General features: G+C 40.3%; 1 protein-coding gene across 5 annotated transcripts in view; it reads left to right on the top strand.

Moving 5' to 3' along the window:
* The window catches only part of LRRC8B (leucine rich repeat containing 8 VRAC subunit B), an 82,258-nt gene that overhangs the window by 39,910 nt on the left and 19,303 nt on the right, over positions 1-23,045 (top strand). For 3 of the 5 annotated variants that reach the window (XM_081818746.1, XM_031036064.2, XM_081818745.1), the window contains exons 2-4: positions 1,600-1,654; positions 10,978-11,078; positions 12,361-14,527. In XM_081818746.1, coding sequence (XP_081674872.1) covers positions 12,386-14,527 — 2,142 coding nt within the window. In that variant the 5' untranslated portion in view covers positions 1,600-1,654; positions 10,978-11,078; positions 12,361-12,385. Of the gene's footprint in view, positions 1-1,599; positions 1,655-6,956; positions 7,126-10,977; positions 11,079-12,360; positions 14,528-23,045 lie in introns of all 5 variants that reach the window. The other 2 variants (XM_081818748.1, XM_081818747.1) reach the window with 1 other exon arrangement.

Consider the following 23,045-nt stretch of genomic DNA (forward strand, 5'->3'; position numbering starts at 1 on the left):
TCGGCTCAGGTCATGATCCCCAGGTCCTGGGATCGAGTCCCGCGTTGGGCTCCCTGGTCCGTGGGGAGCCTGCTTCTCCCTCTCTCTCCCTCCGCTGCTCCCCCTGCTTGTGCTCACTCACTCTCTGTCAGATAAATAAATAAAATATTTTTTTAAAAAAAGAAAAAGAAGAACAAAGCTTGTTAGTAAAGCATGTTGAAAAGCATTCAACTCAACCCCATCAAAGAAATGCAAAATAAACAATAAGATAATTTGGGATGGAATTAGCCAAGGTTTTTTTTGTTTTTATTATTTAATGATGATTCCCATATCTGGTAAGGGTACTACTCATATACTGTTTATTGAAAAGAAAATTAGTATAACCTTTTTAAGAAATAATTTGTTGTTATATATCAGAGACCTTAAAATGTTTATGTCCTCTGGCCCATTACTCTCGCTTTTAGAGATCTTTGCAAAGGAAATCATATGAACAAGAGTACAGGGATGTTTACACTATTATTAGTAATAAAAAGGGAAAATCTAGGATTCAATAGGGAAATAATTTTGTAAACTATGACATATCTATGTATGAACTATTATGCTTCCATCAAAAATGGTGTTTAGAAGGGTGCTTGGCTGGCTCAGTCAGTGGGGCATGCAACTCTTGATCCTGGGGTTGTGAGTTGGGTGTGGAGATTACTTAAAAATACAATCCTTTAAAAAAAAAATGTTCTTTAGAGAATCTGTAACAACATTAAGAAAGTGTATGATAAATAATAAGAGGCAAAAAATATTGTGCCACTGAAGTTTACAGCAGTATAATTGTGTCAAATAGCAGGACAGCAAATAACAACAAAAAAATCCCCAAAACAGCAACAATAAAAACTGGAAAGAGAAACTATCCCAAATGTTCCCCCCATGTTTCCCCCCCTTTTTTATATAAGAAACACAAATATTTTCAATGGGATTTTCAATTATTTATAAAATGAGTGGTACCTGAGATATAATGCTTATCTCATTCTTAATTAAAAATACACATACACACACACACACTTTCATTTCTATTTCTACATTTACTTATCCATATATGTATGTATATAAGTATGTGCATGTGAGAGAAAGACAGAGAGAGAGCCAGAAAGGAAGAGAAAAAGAGAGAGGGGGATGGGGCGCCTGGGTGGCTCAGATGGTTAAGCATCTGCCTTCGGCTCAGGTCATGATCCCAGAGTCCTGGGATCGAGTCCTGCATCGGGCTCCCTGCTAGGCAGGGAGCCTGCTTCTCCCTCTGCCTCTGCCTCTCTGACTCTCATGAATAAATAAATAAAACATTTAAATAAATAAATAAATAAAATAAAAATTGAATGTTCATATTTTATGCCTTATAAATTGCTGTGATGATGACATTAAATGTGACAGTGATTTGTGTCTCTCCCTGGGTATTAGTTGACAGCCTTTGCAGGAGATCAGAAGGTGACCTCTGTAATAACACTCACTTTTTAAGTTGTATGTTTCATAAAGTTGTTATAGATTTTGGAAATCTTAGAACCACGTAAGTGGATAACCTGTCTTGCAGTCCTGTGATGAGTAAAGTGTAACAATATGTTTATGATTTCTCTTTAGGAATTTTTCAAATAGAAACTAATTGCAGAGTTCCCGGTTGACAAGCATTCATAGGGTAAGATTAACATTCTGAATTGTGAACACGTGGTAAAGATAATTACTATTACATTGGTAGCTTGGGGCAAATACTGAATCCTTAGGATGTAAAAAGAGATTATTATTCCTACAGACCTTTTGCATAAAATCCTTTTGATATATCTAAACCAGTTAAAAAGAAAATTAAATCTGAATACATTTTGGTAAAATGTCCTCTTCCTGTCCTTTGTTGGTCTTGTATGTTGCAGAGTATATGTCTGTGTGCGTTTGATATTTGTCATTTTTTTAAACCTTAAAGATCTGAGGAATATAATGTCTATGACAGACTTAGACTCCATGACTCCATGTCTATATTTTTCTGACTTCTGTTGAAGGTAGTGTTTTTTATGCAGGGAATTGGTTTGCCATGTTTCCATAAATAAACAATGGCCATGCTTTCCCAGATTACATAAGTCAGAAATAAACAAGCCCCGTATCTGTTGCTTTCTACAAACATCATTTATCTTTTATAGTTGTGGAAGATTAATCTTAAATTAGTTCTGTGGCAGAGCTTCTGACTTTGACATAATGAGCAATTAATTTGTACACCGTATTAACTAGCATGACTCTCTAGTATTGTGAATACGACAAATGTCTTGAAGAGTGTGTTGCCCAGCTCTGAACATATATAATCCAGGTGAAGCCATGGTGAGGACATTGGGTCTGTCCTCTGTGTATTGTGAACACCCTTCTTTTACAGATGAAAGTATAGATCCTTGACTTCTTGAGTATATGGACATATCCCTGCTGATTCATTGAGCTGACTATGAATTTGTAGAAGCTAGTATCAGGGGTGCCTGGGTGGTGCAGTTGGTTAAACGTCCAGCTCTTGGTTTTGGCTCAGGTTTTGATCTCACGGTTATGAGATCGAGCCCTGCATGGACCTATGCACCCCGTATTGACCTCCGCACTCTGTGCGGAGTCTGCTTAAGTTTGTCTCTCTATCTCCCTCTGCACCTCCCCTCCTCTCTCTAAAAAGTAAATTAAAAAAAAAAACTAATATCACATCAGCCGCTTCTCTACTTATGGCTCTTCAGTGGCTTTTCCATTCCTCCTGAACTATTAATTATCCAAACTCTGTATATTGGCTGCAGGCCCTCTCATTCTTCTGCTTTCCCCAGGCTCCTAACATCCCAGCTGAGTGGCCTCCCTTCTGATCTGCACCTATTCTAAGCTTCTTGCTCCTTCTACTTGGAATGAGCTTCCCCAATATCATTGCATGGCTGACTCTGTTCAGATCTAAAGAGGCTTTCCCTGACTGCCCAATCTAAAGGAGCTCTATGTTCTTCATGGCATTTCTGATTTTATCGTGTTTATATATTTGGTTTTCTCTCTTTCCTTCTTCCTCAGTAAGGTCCCTGAGAGCAAGCATCTTTCTGTCTTGCACATCTATATTTCCTGAACACTTTGACCTCTACCAGGTGTGTGGTAGTTATCCTACAGACTAAAATCCTGACCTCTCTTTGAGAAATGCTACTGTTCAGGGATGCTCCATGCATTCTCTTGGGATATTTTCTTTGTATAGAATCAAATGTGATACTTATTAGGTTTAACCATCATGCCACCCATTAGGCCCTTGTGACAGCATGGCATACTGATCCGTTCAACTATGCATGTCTTCTCTCTACAATAAGATTGTAAATCCCATGAAAGTAGAAACAAGGTCTCATATTGCCTCGGTATGCCTTTGTAGTCTTAGCCTCCCTAACTGAGTGCATTTAAATGTTAACTTTAGAGAAAGGTTAAGACGAGTGGTTTAACCATATTTTTAGTATTTCTAGGGTACACTGGTTTGTCCCAAAGCTAAAAAAAAAAATCTCATTTTGATTTATATTTATAGTTTTAAAATTGTAACATAGTAATATTCTGGACTACATTTGTAAATTCATGTTTCAAAACTGTTTATTTCATTAAGAAGGCCTATTATTAATTAGGCTAGGTCGCCAGAATCAATGCTATCAATTTCCCAGTTCTTTTCAAATTAGGAAATTTGCCCATAATTCCATGCCCTAGAGAAGTAACTTAAACATCTCTACACTTTAGTTTTCTTACTTGTAGAGTTAGAGTCTAATTGCCATGGTTTCTTCCTAGATTAGATAGCCCATATGATTCTGCTCTTGTAAAAGGTAGGTCACCTATGGGAGAAGTAGGAGAAGCAAATGGAATGATGATCTCTGCTATCAGCCAGACATTTGAAAGGAGAACATGTAGATTCACAAACACAGGAACTGAGTTTGGATCTACCTGATGGCTTGCTTACTGTGGATGGTGGGAGGGCAAGTCAAGAAAACATTTTTTTAAACAATGAAGATGGTGGAGAAAGGTCCAAGGTTGCCTTCTGCTTACATATTCTAATAATCATGTAGCCACTGGTAGCTTATGTGCCAGTGTTAGTATTATAATGTGACTGCAACTTCCTTCATTTTAAATGTATTCTAGACAATTCAGTAGCTTACTAAACGCCTCAAAGAACTGAGAAGCCTTTTCCTAGAAAGACAGTTACCATCTGCATTAAATAAATCATGTGTTCCATAACTGTCAGAAACAAGGAAAAGTAAAGCAATGTTTGTTTGTTTTTTTTAAAGTTCAGAACAACTCAGATTTAATTAGGATTTCTAGAGTTATTCCCGTGGTGTTAATTGTCATATTCAGTAACTGTCTTCTGGGGCTTCAGATGATTAATTTTCCTAATATTTAGAATATTATTTATAATTGTTTTGGAAACCCATTACCGCTGTATGGCTCTGGCTAAGGAATTGCCGAATGGTAGTTACACACCACTTCTCTCCTTTGGTTTCTCTGTGTTATTGGCCATGATGTCATACTCTTCCCTTGCAACTGATTTCCGTTCTAGAAACACTGTGCTTCTCCTTTATTTCACTGACCCTGCTTCTCACTTCCCCTTTGCTCCTTCTGGTCTAAGAGTTCTTCTTCATGTGATATATTATCCAGGGGAGAGATTCTGTTCTTCAATCACTCGATTCTTTCTCTCAAAGAACGAATTCATTTCTATGGTAGTATCTACTACTTCAATGTTCTTGAGTTCCTACGGTGAATTAAAGATGGCTGTAAATACTTTGTGATTTTTCTAGTTGGAGTCTGTTTCCCTTCCCTTTCAAAATCTGGACCGGCCCCGGTTACCTTTTTTGAACCCTCGAGTCTGGCAGAAGTGGTGTAGAGTACTTTCTAAGGCTGGACATTAAAGAGATTTGTAGCTTCCACTATTCTGTGCTTGCAGTGTTCCTTGGAGCTTAGAGTTCCTTGCCGGGGGAAAGCCTAACCAGCCATGAATATGGAGGAGTGGCAGGGCCCCTGCTCATTAGCCTAAACTGAGCTGCAAGACCAGCAGACAGCCCGAATTCCAGTCCTGTGACTGAGGCATTCTAGACCTTCCAGCCATCCCAACATTCCAGCCAACAGCACGTGAAACAGAAGATCTGCCTCATCATCCCACAGATTCATGAGAAATGACAAATGATTGTTTTAGCCACTAAGCTTTGGAATGTTTTTTTTTTTTGCATGGCAATAAAGAACTAAAACAAAAATTGGTAGCCAGAAGTGAGGTGCTGCCATAAGGAAACATCTGGCATTGGCTTTGAGACCAGGGGACAATGAAGGTCTCAAGGGAAGTAAGACAACTTTAATGGTGGCTGGAAAGGCAGTGAGGAAATTGCTATTGGGGGATATAAAACAGTACCCTTGTTGCATACTGACAGAAAAACTGACCAGACTGACACCCCCAGCAACATGGAAAATGGGAAATGAACCTAATGGATTTGTGTATCTAGCTTAGGAGATTTTCCAGCAGAATATCAGAAGTGCCGGAGCGCCTGGGTGGTTCAGTTGGTTAAGCGTCCAACTCTTGATCTCAGCTCAGGTCTTGATCTCAGGGTCATGAGTTCAAGCCCTGCCTTGGGCTCCACTTAAAAAAAAAAAAAAATGCTGGAAGTGCTAATTGACTTTTTTTAACCACGACCAAAGTACTGCAAGAGAGAGATGAATTAAAGAAGAGACTGTTCAGATTTTAAACAGACTTTAGAGGATATATTTCCCACCCAGAATTGTCTAGGGTTGTAAATAAAACTGTTCTTCATTCCCAGCTTTTCCACCCAGCAAAAGGTAGTCAAAGTAAGAAATGGCCTCAGGTCGAAAGATCAGATCCACAGCACTACTGCCAGTAAAAGTTCATCTCATGGTGCAAACAGACCCAGGGCCTTGCTGTAAGACCCTGTATTATGACTTCAGAAAGATGTAAGGCCATGCCTCCTGGACCTTCTCTGCTAGATAACAGGACTTCTAAGGACCTTAAGAATGCTGTCCCACAGCCTCCTAGACCTAATTAAGATGACAAGATCCTGGACTTCAAGCCTGAACTTGATGCCATAGTCAGATGAAATTTTTAGGGGCTTGGAAGAAGGTGAGTGTTGCTTTGCATGTAGGAGGAAGGACTAGAAATCATTTGGGGGCAGGGAGAGCAGGGTGAGTGAAGCCGGGCTGTATCTGTTACCAGTCCTCCCATTGAGAAGTCACATTTCCCCTCCTCTGTCGTCTGGCATCCAGGCTGGCTGTGTGACTCCTTTGACTGATAAAATGTGGTGGACGTGACACTGTGTAACTTTGAGGGCTGGGCCATACAAGAACTGCAGTTTTCACCTTTGTGCTTGGAAGGCACCGTCTTAGAACCCAACTACGCTATGTGAGGACCCTCGAAGAGCCGTGAGAAGTCACACTGGAAGAGCCAGCCAGCAGCCAGCTCCAACCACCAGCCTGAAGAATGAGGGCATTCTGTACCTTCCAGCCACTCTTGCGCCGGTCGATCCTGTGAAGCAAATCATGAGAAATAGAACCCCATTGTTTTTTTAAGCCTTTAATATTGAGAATATGCAGAATAGCCCAAATCCTTCCCATCTACATGCAGCTGAATGCTGGCCTCTCCCAGGAAAGGCCCTATGACCTTAGCTACACCCTGCCTAACATCTGACTATACTTCTTTCTGCTCTCTGATATGCTCAGTTATTTACTGTACAAATATTTGTTGTACACCATGTGCTAGGAACTGTGGAAGATACTATATAACACCATAAACTCAATATCTGAATCCATTTGACTCCTGCTTCTCCATGGACCCCTCTAGATGCTGTTGCTAGGTGGTGTTGAATTTTCATTTACAGTGACTATTTCATTCATTGCTTTCTTTTCAAACGTGTTGCAAAATTTTCCCTCATTACTTCAGCCCACACGATTGATTCAGCTGGGCTCTGTTGTCTCTGATTCCTCCTCAGGTCCACCCTACAAACCTCTACAGCTCAGGGACTCCCTGTTCTGCTGCCTCACACACCTGGGTCTCGGGTCTCTGAAGGGCTCACGGAGCGGCTGGTCGCTGTTACTGGTAGTCTGTGGAGAGGGGCAGCACTCTAGACATCTAGTGAAACTTTCGGGAAGATTTAAAAGGTTGGCACTTTCCCCAGATATTTTATTGCCAATCTGTCTTGTGAGCTTTCTCCTCCGGGGGAGTTTTGGAGGGGCGGAAAAAAAAAGTACTGGTCTCAGCTAGACCAGTTAAATTGCTTGATCAATTGTAGGAGTAGGGCCTGGATTTGAGGGGTTTTTTTTAAAAGCACTTCAGGTTGTTCTGATGGGAAACCAAAATTGAGAACCACTGTCTTATATTCTCAAAAAATGGTCTCTACACCAGCAGCATCAACATTAACTAGAAGTTTGTTAGAAGTGCACATTCCTGGGGCCTACTTCAGACCTAATGAATCAGAAACTCTGAGGGTGGGACCTAGCACTTTGTGTTTTAATAAGCTCTCCAGTGATTTTTATGAACATTAATGTTACAGAAACACTTTACTGTATAAATCTTAGTTCCCTTCTAGGAAGTCTCAAAACTACAACTAAATTTGGGAAGGGTGTTTATTATTTGGAAGTCGCTCTATTGACAAGATCTGAAACAATTGGTAAAGGACATAAACTGGCATACCACGTGTCTTGCTAGTGTTCATTTAAGTTCTTGAGAAATGCTGAATGATTATCATCACATCTCTGAAGAATGGCTCAAGGGGTTATTTAGTCTGAAGAAAAGGAGCAAATTAATCAAGGATACTGATGCACTGTTTCCCAGAGAGAGAACTCAAAGAGGTGAATTTAAACTTCAGTTGGATATATGTTAGGCCCAAGAAACATCTTTTGATGAGAAGTGGTACCAAACATTTTGAAGGGCTATAAGGCAATTTCTAAATCAATTTGCAGTGAGAGCGTAGAGAAACCCCGTTTTGAATTGTTTGGTTATATCCCTGCCTGGGGTCAGAGACAGAGATCTTTGAAGTAGTGTCCAGTTCTCTGCATAGAATGACTCTAAATACCATCTCATCATCATTTGTTTATTTTTTCACTGGTTATTTTGGAAATGCTTTCAAAGTAAAATAGGGACTAGTGGGAAGTAAAGATGCCTAACTTGAGTGTTCTTGTTTCAATCCGAGAGGCTTTGGGGTGAGATTGTCAAATGAATTCATGTGCTTTGAAAAGCTTTTATGATTTTTTAATGAGGTTTAAAAGCTAAAGGAATGGGATTAGGATCATAAAATCCTTTACTCTTAACATGGTTTCTTTGAACTGATTTAGTAGTGCATTTGTATATTAGAAATAGAGATCTGATTTAGATTGAATCCTCATTGTTTGCAAAAATATAGTCTGGAAAAAATTTCCTAGACACACAAACAGTATTAAATTTTGTAATGACAAAGGACAGCTATGCTCTGGCTTTTGAATTAAACACTTTGATCAGAAAAATTAACATCATTTAATATATAGGAGTGTTTGAGATTTTTCATACATCATTAAACCCGGATGCTATGTATTTATATGTGAAGTCTTAGTTCAGTGGCAAATGTTTGGTAGAAAAAGTTTAGCTGGGAAAGTAGATTATATAGTATGTTACAGGGGACATGGTAGAAAACTGTATATTTGCATCCTTGTTTTTCAAAAGATTAAAATAGAACCCAGTTACAATGCCGTTGTTGGGAATAGTTGATGTCTTAGTCTGTTCAGGCTGCTTTAACAAGCTACCACAGACTGGGTGACTTAAATAGCAGACATTTACTTCTCACAGTGCCTGGAGGCTGGGAAGTTCAAGATCAAGGCATGGGCAGATTCTAATGAGAGCTCACTTCCTAGTTTATAGGCAGCCACCTTCTTGCTGTATCCTCACCTGGTGGAAGAGGCAAGAGAGCCCTCTGGAATCCCTTCTATAAGGGTACTAATACCATTCATGAGGGCTCCACCTTCATGATCTGAGGCTCCGCCTCCTAGCAGTATCGCATTGGGAGTTAGGATTTCAACATATCTGTTTTAGGGGGACAAAATATTTAGTCTTGCAGTTGGGGAAAGAGAGAAATATTCAGCTTTTTTTTTTAGCCTTTGAAAGAACTGAGTGGAATAGTTAATTGGATTTAAATGAGACAGCGTGGTCTGCCGTGGACAAGGTTTGAAATTTGAGTCAGAGGACGTAGGTTCTAATTGGAACTATTTCTTGACAGTTTTGTCACCTTGGACAGGCTAACTCCTTTGGGCCTGCTTTATTTTCCATGTTTTAAAATGTGAAGAAGAATAATATTTATCTAACGGTTTATTATATGAAACAAATTAATATAAATGAAAGTGCTTTGAAAGTAGGAAAACAGATATCAGCTTATAAATAGTACATTTTTATTTGCTCTCTTATTGACAAGGAATTCCTCAATGGAAAACTAAATTAGCTGATTGGAGGGAAAGTTTATAATTCTTAAAAAGGTAAACAGGAAAGGTTCTTTACAAATCATTTTCAGTTAGTATAAATATGGTAAACCTATAGTTAGCTGTGGTTCTCTTAACAGATTAGTTATAATAGTTTCTCATATTATTATTTAAAAATATGTATTTTAAAATCCTACTATAGTTGGTGGTTTGTGACTCTCTTCTTTCATAGAAATACTGTGTTTAAAGTAGAAAATGTGTTTGCAATATTTAAAAGAAAATGTATTGTACAAGAGGTATCAGGATGGCTGAGTAGCATTCTGGAGTTATGCAATAAATTCTTTCCTGGTACATTATAGATGCAATGCAATGGAAGAATATGTAAAATGTTTCACACCTCAAATACCTTTATCATACTTGCTGCACATAAATGCAGTTGTGTATCATATGTTGGAAGACTTTTAAAAATGAATTGTGAATGAGAAACTCATATTCCAGTGGTGCTAAGTATGAATTAGTACACAGCTGGATTGTCATACACATTGACTGTGTTTTCTGGCCTACAAAATAATTTGATACTGGATAGTAGTTATCAAGCAGGCTTTATTGCACATGGACTGGTAAATCCAAAGTAAATTTCAGACATGCCCAACTTTTTGATCTTTGAAAATGACAAGGTCACAAGAATATTACTAAAAATATCTTAAATACAATTTGGGGTTGGTATGCTGAGCTGGATTTCAAGTACTTAATAAACCAAAAAAGGATTGTATCTTCAGGGCAAATATATAAACATTCCCAGCAACTTTTCAGAGGCACCATAGGCACTAAAAAAATAAAATTTCCATACCAACTTAAAATTTTTGTATATTTTAGAATGGTCCCATATTTCAAACTGATCGATATATATGCAGTTTAAATTATTACAAGTGATTGTTTGAAGTAGATGCTAAGAATAGCAGTTATTAACCTCCAAGGTTAAAAAAAAAAAAAAAGCTAATAGAAAAGGTAGCTACATTTAATAATATCATAATTTCAGAGAATTTCAGCTATATTTCTGAGCTGTGTCTTCAAAAGTTATTAACTTGTGACTATTTCTATTGAAATCAGTAGGCTAAATTTGAGGAGCACTGAGTCTTCTTATTTAGAGAGATGTGTGGCTTTAAATTAGGATGCAGAAATTACATGATTTGACAGGCCATCTGATAAATGCGAATAACACCAACTGTATATGAGGACTGAATGAGAGAAATTAACATATGTAGGCTGCTTGGAAAAGCTAAGTGTTCATCTAAGTGTTGTAAATATGGCATTTTTAAATATATTAGCATCTAAGTTTCTATAGAAACTTCTCTGTAATTTAAGGGAGTTCAGGGGCTGAGTATGATCTCATACGTGGGTGGGGTCCTGTATTTATAGCTTTGCCAAAATGTCCTCCAGTGTGAAAAGGAAACTGATCTATGAAAATCTATTTGCTGTATCGTGTCTTATGATGGAGAGGGTCTCTAAAGACGGTATCTCCTTTTTTGTTTGAAATACTGCAGCTATTATATCCATGCTTTCTCATAGAATGAAGACAAACACAGAGATGGTGTGTCTAAGAAATTTCAAAAGGTGTCGGCCTCCTGATTGAAGGACAGTCAACTTATTGGATTCATTTTTTTCATCCAGTAAGTATAAATATTTAAAGTACATTATTTTGGTCAACGTTGACTTGTGTTCTTTGTTGAATAAATATTCGCTCTTTGTCAAATACCCTTATCATGGTTGGGGCCATTTGTGTTTACATTCTTCTGCAATTTCAGTTGTATGTCTTAAATGAATTTAACTCTCAGGACCTTTGAGAGGACAAATACAGCCATAAACTGTGAGTGGGCAGAGCCCCTAGAGATGATCTGGCTCGTTCTCTTTATCCATTAAAAGACGATGCTACTGTGATTTTTTTTCTTACCAGATATGTTATTAGATCCAAATATTTCCTTTTATTTGTCTTACTCTGTGCTACCTTATAGGTGGTCTGGATTTTACTAATTAGCTATTTTTTAAACAATTGATGTATCTAAGGTTGAACATTACATAAATCATTGCTGTAAGGAGTACTGTCTGAATACTTTTTAATATGAAAAAATGCAAAATCTATCTCTGTTTTTTCTGAAGGCAAAAATAATTTAATAATAGAGTATACCCTTAATCGTTTATCCTGTTAGTACTTTGCCATCAAAACAGTAATCATGAGAGAGAGTCCCCAAAGTAGCGTGTTCTAACTGGGTTTTTCTTCCCTATCCCCTTTTAAGCCACTACTGTTGTTTTGTCAACTTTTAAATACTCTGAGTTGGACGTGAACTTAAGTTATAAATCAGGAGCTTGAGGGGAGAGGAGATAATGTATTAACTCATAGTTTGTTTCGAACATAGAACTGGTAGATCCCTCTAATCCTAAGGGATAATTATATAAATCAGTGCTTGCTCAGAAGAGGTTCCCCATAGTGGTTGAAACACAAATCCTAAGCTGCAACTAATGCTCCAGACAGCGGGTAGGATGTGGAAAAGAGCTTATTCAGACTGTTTGGAAGGTATGAAATGTGGCTATAAGAAATAAGTAGCATAAGAGTAAGTTTTCCTAAGGTTGATTGAAGAAAACATGGCTTCTTGTTTTTAATAGCTTGGCAGAGAGTCAAGATCCAGGAGGAAACTAGATAGTTACTTCACAATCTGCCCCAAATACCTTTATAGTTCCAGTCTGGCGACCACCAAATGATCCCTCATCTGAAGGACTTTAGGGTGCACAGCTGGGATGGCCAAAGTTTTCAAATGAAACCAGAAGACCTTTGTATCCTCTGATAAGCCCTGCCTCCCAGGTTCTGTCCCCAAGCTAAATCCTACCTGGGTAAGACAAGCCATTAGAGTTTTGGATACTTGCTTCAGTGGCTTTTCTTTTCTTTTCGTCTTCCAGTCCTGTACTCCTACAAGGGAAAATCATGATTACACTAACAGAGCTGAAATGTCTAGCAGACGCCCAGTCATCTTATCACATCCTAAAACCATGGTGGGACGTCTTCTGGTATTACATCACCCTGATCATGCTGCTGGTGGCCGTGCTGGCTGGAGCTCTCCAGCTCACACAGAGCAGGGTTCTGTGCTGTCTTCCATGTAAGGTGGAATTTGACAATCACTGTGCCGTGCCTTGGGACCTCCTGAAAGCCAGCGCCAACACGTCCTCCTCTGATCCCGGGACCCCGCTTCCGCTCCCCCTCAGAATCCAGAATGACCTCCACCGACAGCAGTACTCCTACATCGACGCCGTCTGTTACGAGAAGCAGCTCCATTGGTTTGCCAAGTTCTTCCCCTACCTGGTGCTCCTGCACACACTCATCTTTGCAGCCTGCAGCAACTTTTGGCTTCACTACCCCAGTACCAGTTCCAGGCTCGAGCATTTTGTGGCCATCCTTCACAAGTGCTTCGATTCTCCGTGGACCACCCGTGCCCTGTCCGAAACGGTGGCCGAGCAATCAGTGAGGCCCCTGACACTCTCCAAGTCCAAGGTTCTGCTTTCATCCTCAGGGTGTTCAGCCGATGTTGATTCCAGCAAGCAGTCATTGCCCTACCCACAGCCTGGCTTGGAGTCAGCTGGCATCGAAAGCCCCACTTCTAGTGTCCTGGACAAGAAGGAGGGCGAACAGGCCAAAGCCATCTTTGAAAAAGTGAAAAGGTTCCGCCTGCATGTGGAGCAGAAGGACCTCATTTATAGAGTGTATCTGAAGCAGATCATCGTGAAGGTCATTTTGTTTGTCCTCATCATAACTTACGTTCCATATTTTCTAACCTACATCACTCTTGAAATTGACTGTTCGGTCGATGTGCAAGCTTTTACTGGCTACAAGCGCTACCAGTGTGTCTACTCCTTGGCAGAAATATTTAAGGTCCTGGCTTCGTTTTATGTGATTTTGGTTATACTTTATGGTCTCACCTCCTCCTACAGCTTGTGGTGGATGCTGAGGAGTTCTCTGAAGCAATATTCCTTTGAGGCGTTGAGAGAGAAAAGCAACTACAGCGATATCCCTGACGTCAAGAATGACTTTGCCTTCATCCTGCATCTGGCCGATCAGTATGATCCTCTCTATTCCAAACGCTTCTCCATATTCCTGTCGGAGGTCAGTGAGAACAAACTGAAACAGATCAACCTCAATAACGAATGGACGGTTGAGAAACTGAAAAGTAAGCTTGTGAAAAATTCCCAGGACAAGGTAGCACTGCACCTTTTTATGCTAAATGGTCTTCCAGACAATGTCTTTGAGCTGACAGAAATCGAAGTGCTCAGCCTGGAGCTCATCCCTGAGGTCAAGCTGCCCTCTGCAGTCTCACAGCTGGTCAACCTCAAGGAGCTTCATGTGTACCATTCGTCCCTGGTGGTGGACCATCCAGCGCTGGGCTTTCTGGAGGAGAATTTAAAAATCCTCCGCCTGAAATTCACCGAAATGGGGAAAATCCCACGCTGGGTATTTCACCTGAAGAATCTCAAGGAACTTTATCTGTCTGGCTGTGTTCTCCCGGAGCAGTTGAGTACCATGCAGTTGGAGGGCTTTCAGGACTTAAAAAACCTGAGGACCCTCTACTTGAAGAGCAGCCTCTCCCGGATCCCACAAGTCATTACAGACCTCCTGCCTTCACTGCAGAAGTTGTCCCTCGATAATGAGGGAAGCAAACTGGTTGTGTTGAACAACTTGAAAAAGATGGTCAACCTGAAAAGCCTGGAGCTGATCAGCTGTGACCTGGAACGCATCCCACACTCCATTTTCAGCCTGAACAATTTGCATGAGTTAGATCTTAAAGAAAATAACCTTAAAACTGTGGAGGAGATCATTAGCTTTCAGCATCTCCAGAATCTTTCCTGCTTAAAATTGTGGCACAATAACATTGCTTATATTCCTGCCCAGATTGGGGCACTATCTAATCTAGAGCAGCTCTCTTTGAACCATAATAATATTGAGAATCTGCCCCTGCAGCTTTTCCTATGCACCAAACTACATTATTTGGATCTAAGCTATAACCACCTGACCTTCATTCCAGAAGAAATCCAGTATCTGAGTAATTTGCAGTACTTTGCTGTGACCAACAACAATGTAAGTAAATCCATCCTTCCCTCTATTTAGCCAGTCTTTTGAGCATCTGCTGTTGCAGTGTATAATGTGGTTAAAGAAAATGGACTTTCAGTCCTACGAAGCATCCTCTGAGCCTGGCCTGACTACCACTTACTAGATACGTGCCTGCGAGTAGGTTAGCAAAACACTGAGCATCAGTTTTTGATCTAACTTACAAGTCGTCATGGAGATTTTATGAGAAAAATATATATAAGCACTGGGCACAGTTCCCGGCACATAGTAATTGCTCAACGAATGTTCTCTTTATTCTCTTTCCCCATTTTTTACATAAACATCACAGTTGAAGTATTTTAAACTAATTAGTTATAACAGAGCTTACTTTTTATTTTGGAAAGATCTTAAGTAGTTAGAAAGCTTCATAAGAGTTTTTAGCTTTCCAGATCTGTCCTAGGAGAAGAAATTTCTGTTAAAAATACTGGGATCATGAATTATTCATAAATCTTTTTTGTGATGCAGTAAAAAAGACTTGAAATCTACATGCATGTCTAGAAAGACAATTCAAAATGAAAGGCCTGGTTCTATAATGCAACACTAGGGCTTCTTAGAAGCTTTTTCCAGCATCCATACTTTAAAAATGAACCATAATTTGCAACAGTAAAGCCAAGTTAAGGAAAACTTGACTTCACTGAAACAAGAAAAAAAAAATAAATGAGTAGTTTCCTAGGTTAAAATGTGAAGCAGGAGGGAAAAGAAAAAAAAAATCATGCTAGCCAAAAGGGCAAGAGAGCGATGGTAATGTCCATATGAGAAGAAGGAAAAAAATCTTTCAGAAATTAGGTCTGCCAAAAAATGAAAATTGATCTTCCTGTTGTAGAAAATGGGAGCTATTTTCTTTTACCCCACCCCCATAAATGTAATATCTCCTAGACTTTTTGTAATTCATATTTCATGCTAAATATCACTATGAGCATGGTGTTAGCTAATAAACATATTAATCACCAGACATTATTTTCAAAAACCATGGATTGTTGGGAAAACACCAGAAAGTTGGGGAATGAGAGCAAAATTCCTGCTGATTTTTAGAACCCTAAGACTTAATTCATATGTTAAAAGGCTAGAACCCATTCTAAGATAAATGAGAAATCTTAAGAGTCTTAAAAGATTATGAGGCTGTAAAACTCCTTGAGGGTTGATCTAGATTAGCAGTGTTCATCAGAATTACCTGAAGGGCTTGTTAAAACACCGACTGCTGGACCCCAATCCCAGAGTTTCTGATTCAGTAGGTCTGGTGTAGGATCCAAGAGTTGACAGTTCTAAAAAATCCCAGGTGAAGCTGATTCTGCTGGTGTGGGGACCATACTTGGAAAACTATATGTCTAGAGATTTATCATTAGTGTTGTTTAATCATGTCGTTCATTAATATTAATATTTTGGTTATACTTTTCCCTTTGTTAAGTCAACAATAAAAAATACAAATAATTATTTTGAAAGGCTTTGGGTCCACTAGTTGTTATGTGGTTATATCACTACATGAATTTTTGAAAGTTGCAGCTGATTAAATTGTTAGCTGGCCATGAATTATTTAAGTGTGTAAGCAGGTTAATGTGTTTTTCTAGTTTAATATAATAAAACCTTAAGACTATTGGTACTTTTGGGGGCGCCTGGGTGGCTCAGTTGTTAAGAGTCTGCCTTCGGCTCAGGTCATGATCCCAGGGTCCTGGGATCGAACCCCACATCGGGCTCCCTGCTCAGCGGGAAGCCTGCTTCTCCCCCTCCCACTCCCCCTGCTTGTGTTCCTGCTCTCGCTATCTCTCTGTGAAATAAATAAATAAAATCTTAAAAAAAAAAAAAAAAGACCACTGGTACTTTTGATACCAAGTTTATTGACTTGACCACATCTAAAAGAGAAACTAGGTACGAGTATCAGACACATTTTATCTTGAGTAAGGGAAGATACTTGGCGCACATAAAAAGTCCTATACTGGGTGCCTGGGTGGCTCAGTCATTAGGCATCTGCCTTCCGCTCAGGTCATGATCTCGAGGTCTTGGGATTGAGTCCTGCATTGGGCTCCCTGCTCCGTGGGGAGTCTGCTTCTCCCTCTCCTTCTGCTCCTCCCCGCTGCTCGTGCTCTGTCTCTCTCAAATAAATAAATAAATAATCTTAAAAAAAAAAAAAAAAAAGAAAAGTCCTATGCTGAAGGCAGTTATGGCCAAAATAGAATGATATCTTAGGCTGAGTTGTCTCAGAAGTCTAATAACCAGCAGTTGCCGAGCATCCCAGAGCCATAACAATGACCATGACACCTTTGAATGGGTGAGGAACACTCTCATCAGAACTGTGAAGAGACTTATTTAATCAGGATATGGAGAAAGTGGAACTCACTCAGGAGATAGCAGCCAGAGAGGTGAAAAGTACTCCAACGGACCAGTTAGCCTAAAGATAGGAAGTACTGGGGAGGGAAGGGAGAAAGAATAGTTCACAATATTGGTCTTTAAATATTTGGAAAACTTAAATAGAAATCTTCTTGCAAGTAACCATGAGTGTTAGAACCAGGACAAGCAGGGGAAAGATTTCTCATATTTCCCAAAAAGCTGTCCAAAAATTGAACCTTTGAGAAGGGGGAAGTGATTTCTTATTACACTGTCCAGATATAGATTGTCAACCACTTGGTAGGAGTGTTGTTAAAGGGAATCAGGGATTCATGTTTCAGTTTCAAGGTTCCTTCTAACTTTGAGATTCCTAAGATTCTATGACATAGGCCAAAATATTTTTTTAAAATTAAAAAATAAAACCTCAAACTGGATGCCTAAGTATTTAGATATGTGCACATACTCAGAAATGTGAGTTGATTCGTCCATTTGGAATAAAAGTTGGTAAAGGTTCCTGAAAGGAGAGGTTTAAAATACTCTTCTAGAGCTGGGCAGTATACCAACTCTAGACTCATGGATGGAGTCAACAAATGCTCTCTGTGGTTAAGTAGAAAAGACATTTATTGAAAGGCTGTTGTGTCATATTATCACTGAAAGGCTGCAGAATCAAGCTTGGAAAACAATTAAGCATAAAATTAGTCAGATAACCAAAATGTCAAAAGCATAGCACAAAAGCAAAATGGTGAGGATACCCTGCCGCTGACCATCCCACCCTGAAAACTGGATGCTGCTGCTACTGCAGCCCTCGCCCTCCCACAAAATAAGTTATTCGTGGTTTCTGCTGCTTTGTGACACTAGCCCCGATTTAAAGTCCAAGTTTGAGCACCTGATTGGCAGAGCTTTTGAACTCCCACCCCACACTCAAGCTGTAAAGGATCTGGGAACACTAGAATATGGTGTCAGTTCCTCCAGTGGGAAGTGGACTCTGCTTCCCACCAAGAGTCCCACCAAGATGAGGTAGGGAATTCTCCAAACATTGAAGATACTGGGCATCCCCCAAATGACAGACTTTCACAGAGAGGGCACTCTAGAGTTTCTTCCACAAGATAGTAATAGGTGTTATCACACAAAACACTAAACATTTCTTTTTATCATATTTTTTGCTGCAGGATTCCTCAGAGCCTTTAGTAGTTGAATATGCACTGTGCTTCTCCAAGAGGGAGGTATGATATATGCAATGTTTGCCAAATATATTTGAGCAAGATGCTCTTTTTATTTTATTTTATTTTTAAGTAATCTTTATACCCAATGTGGGGCTTGAACTTACAACTCCAAGATCGGGAGTCACATTAGAGCCGCTCTACTGACTGAGCCAGCCAGGAGCCCAAGATGCTTTTTTTTTTTTTTTTTATAGTAACTCTTGAGAGGAGTGTTCCTAAGAACACTGGGGGTTGGGGAAATGTAAAAGGATAGAGGTCATGTGCAGAGGCATGCCCAGATGTAATCAGAGATGAGAGCATTTAGAAGGTGGGTCAGAATGGAGAATGCCTTGAAGTCTGCCAGTCAAGTTCAGGTTTAAGTTCATTGGACAGTAGGTGGGGTCAGACTTGAGCTTGAAAGTGATATTTAGCATGAACTGACACCTTCAAAGGAGGCTCTAATTGTAACCCATTTCTTGGAAGGGTTGGGAGAATACAATCAAGAAATAAAACCCCTTGAAAAAGTTTAATCAGTTATGATTTAGAAGTAGGAATATAAATTAAAAACAAAAAATGAAGATTTATATCTGAAAGGAATACCATGTGCCATGGGACCAAAACCCACCCACAGCCTGAGCTAAGAATGCTTTTTTAAATTTGTATACAGCCCCAACTGAAGAACAGTTTTTAAAATTTTTTAATGGTCAGGGAATTTTTTTTTTTTTTTAAGATTTTATTTATTTGCGAGAGACAATGAGGGACAGAGAGCATGAGAGGGAGGAGGGTCAGAGGGAGAAGCAGACTCCCTGCTGAGCAGGGAGCCTGATGTGGGACTCGATCCCAGGACTCCAGGATCATGACCTGAGCCGAAGGCAGTCACTTAACCAACTGAGCCACCCAGGCGCCCTTTTTTTTTTTACATAACATTTGTCTCACATGAAAACTATGAAATTCAAATCTCAGTAGCCATGAATAAATTCCATTGTTCTCATTCGTGGGCCTATATTACAAAAAAAAATTATCCTCAATTGTTATTCTATTTTTAATTTCCTCATTTAAAAATGTATGAAATTTTTTCTCTCCTGTTGTATAAGCACCTACATAATATTTTCAGTTTTGCTTCTTCACCCACAAAACCTAAAATATTTACTATCCTACGCATTTAGAGAAAAACTTTCCAACTCTGCTCTAGTTACTGCCCTCATTTTACTGATACGGAAACTGATGCTCAGAGCGATTTGCCTGAAGTCTGAAGCTTCCTAGCGATGGATCTGGGATGGAACCCAAGAGCTCCAGCTCCCACTCTGACCCTCCCTCTACTGCATCTCAGATGCGTCAAACCAAATGCTCTGATGCGGGAAGCAGTGGTGTGTGTGGATGGGTGTGGGAGATGGGAGAGGAGGAGGCAGCATCTCTATACCAGTGCCAAAGCGTAATTGGATTATGATGGTATTGAATGTGATGGAAAACTTGAACTGAATGTGATGGAGAAGCATAGGAAAGGTGGGAAGACTTAATAGTCTCACTCAAATCTTAAAAACCACTCCAATTTACACCTGGGTCTTCCAACTTCTACATTTGTGCATTTAATGCATTTCTTTTATTAACTCAAAGACTTGTAGCTGGAAGTAGAAATTCCTTCTGAAGATCATTTATGTGGCAGAGCTTATGTTGACATCGCTACTTAGAAATGGAAATATTCATTTTTGTTTCCTGAAATGATTGGATTTTATGGATTTGGTTAGCGTGTTCTGAGATGATGTGTTCAGTGGCCAGAAAAAAACAAAAGGGAAATCTGCCATTGAGACAGATTCTGAAGTAAGGTCTCAGCCTCTGGAAACAGGGGAGTATTTAATTATCAAATGTCAGCAGTAGATACAGGAAGGGGACCATCCTTCCTTGGATGTCTGGGGGCTCTACTACATTTTGTTCAAGAAACTTTGTTGCCAGAGAATTCTAGGATGTAGCATTAGTTTCTCTCTTTTTTTCAGTTTATTTGATAGCTTATTGCATGTTTCATTTATAGTTTATTCTGTTAAAAAACCATTCTGCATATGAAGTCTATCATCTTCCTGATAGTCTGCAAACATTTCTTTCGATTTTTTTTTTAGAAGAAATCGGTAGTCCATGAGGGTGAGTTCTTCCTTTTTGGGTCGTATATTATATTGTCTAGGAAAGAGCATGTTAAATGAATTGAGAATAAATAAATGCTATCTAAAATTTTTTAATAGAATGTATTGGCCAAGGCAAAATGTTTTTGATGTTCTCGTAAGCTTCAGGGTAAACTATTTTTTTTTAAGATTTTATTTATTCGGGGCGCCTGGGTGGCTCAGTTGGTTAAGCAACTGCCTTCGGCTCAGGTCATGATCCTGGAGTCCCGGGATCGAGTCCCACGTCGGGCTCCCTGCTCAACGGGGAGTCTGCTTCTCCCTCTGATCCTCCCCCTCTCATGCTCTCTGTCTCCCATTCTCTCTCTCAGATAAATAAATAAAATCTTTAAAAAAAAAAAAAGATTTTATTTATTCATTTGCCAGAGAGAGAGAGAGTACAAACAGGGGGAGCAGCAGGGAGAGGGAGAAACAGACTCCCCACTGAGCAGGGAGCCCGACGCGGGGCTCGATCCCAGGACCCCGGGATCATGACCTGAGCCGGAGGCAGACGCTTAACTGACGGAGCCACCCAGGCGTCCCCAGGGTAAACTATTTTTAAAGGTGTTAGTAGACTTTTCAGGATAAAATTGCTGAACTGAAGGAAAGGCTTGTGTCTCTAATACAGCTCCCCAGCCTCCTTTAACATACTTGAATTCAGGTAGGTGACAAAAGGTCTTGTGCCTCAGCTGGTTGCTGACACTGAGTGAAATTCCCCGAGACGGACACTTGGCACTGGGGAAGGAGAACCGCTCGCCGCAGCCCTTGCCCCACTTTCTTGACAGCAGCACAGCTGAGGGACCCCAGTGGCTCACTCCCACTGCCTTTTGAAATCCCTCTCCTGTCTTAGGGGGCTGAGAAGTCGCTAAAATCACAAATTTGGGAATTTGAAAGAAGATGGGGGAGAACATGGTAGCACTGATAGCCAGACAGAAGGAGAGTGATGGCAATGGCTTCAGGGTATTCACCTAGTGGAAAGGAGTCCGATTAAGCAAGGTACTTGCTGGGCATCTGGAAACTAACTGAACCAGGGAGATGGAGGAGTCCCGACACAGCCTCTGATACCGTCCCTCCTTCCCAGCACCCACTACAGACTAATTATTCACCTAACTGTTTAGTATTTCTCACCCAGGAGACCAGTACTTCTCAAATGCGGGCACTTTTGCCCCCAGAGAGACATTTATCTGAAGACATCTTTGATGACCACAGCTGAGGAGGGGTGTAGCACTGACTTCTAGTAGGCAGAGGCCAGGGTTGCTGCTAAATAGTCTGCAGTACACAGGGCACCCCCACAAAAGGAATTTTCTCACCCAAAATGTCAACAGTGCCAAGGTTGAGAAACCCTGCATTAGACTGTGGTTCTCGAAGACCTATCTGTCCTGCTCGGCACTTTATCCTCAACACCTAACTGGGAGCCTGGCACAAAAGGAGGCTCTCTGCACGCATTTACCAAATACAGATGAGCCAAGCCTACCCTCTTTTTTCAGCTGGCTGGCTTAAGTCATTGCTTAGACACTAATAGGCACTCTCAGGGTTGAGCTTGGGTTGCACAGGACGGATTGTTTACTCGACTTGTACGTCACTGACCCTACTTCTGAGCTGCAGGTGTATGACCAGAAGAGGTTGCATTAGAAAGGGGTTACATTTCTTTTCTTTAAAAAAAAAAAAAAAGATTTTATTATTTATTTGACAGAGAGAGAGACAGCGAGAGCAGGAACACAAGCAGGGGGAGTGGAAGAGGGAGAAGCAGGCCTCCCGCCAAGGAGGGAGCCCAATGCAATGCGGGGCTTGATCCCAGGAGCCCAGGATCATGACCTGTGCCCAAGGCAGATGCTAATGACTGAGCCACCCAGGCGCCCCAGGGGTTACATTTCTCCCATCTCCCATCTCTCTGCCACATCTCTACGTTGAAATCTACATATGTATGGTTTTGCATCTGTATTCTTGAGAAGAGAATGAAATGAAAGGGTAGGTATTTTTCCTTTGCTTATCCCTAGTATTTTGGTGTACAGTGATGAGCTTTGTTGAATGCCATACTTAGCAATGGTGATCATTTGATTTATTTCCAAGGATATCCGGTACTGAGTGTATGTGGCGGTGATGGAGGAGAGGGGAATTTCCAATATAATGAGCATTTTTGAATGCAGTTTGACCATTTTTTGGTTTGTAGAGAGAATGTTTATTCTTTTGAGGAGATAGTTCTGGATGGCCCTGGAAATTCCAGGGGAGAGCTGGCTCAGTGGGACTGTGTTAGCCCATCAGAGGAGCAGCCTAAGCTCTTGAGTGCCCCTTTCATTCCCGTGTCTAACAAAGCCACGTCCTGAACCAAGGAAGGAGCCTGCACTAATTCATAGTTGCAAAGATGCCCCGTCCACAGGTACATAAATATGCGGAGTATTAGAGATTGGGGTGTGTGCTGTCCAGCACTGCCTGGTGCAAACTCACCTCGCAGTGGCATGGTGAGAGTGGAGGATGCTTGCTCTCAGCTCTTCTGTGGATGTCTTTTCCAATCTCAGCTCTTCTGTGGATGTCTTTTCCAACCAACTTTCACATGTGGACTGTGGCTCCCTTAGAAATTCACATGCAATCCACCCACCACATGGGGGAGCAGCTCATTTGAGCAGTCCTAGGAGTTGACCTAATTTCAGGCTATTTATCATATTTTAAATTATTTCTCCGTGTTACATGATTTAATTGAAGCTGCCAGAAGGCAGGAAGAAGGGTAAATACTCAGGAGTGTATATGTAGAGGGAAATGAAATGTGCACGTATCATGTCTTCTTGTCTGTGCCTCAGTCGACTTTTTTCTTTTAACAGAATGAAG

Source organism: Leptonychotes weddellii, chromosome 4 (assembly GCF_054177405.1).
Source record: "Leptonychotes weddellii isolate Sample4059 chromosome 4, ASM5417740v2, whole genome shotgun sequence".
NCBI lineage: Eukaryota > Metazoa > Chordata > Mammalia > Carnivora > Phocidae > Leptonychotes > Leptonychotes weddellii.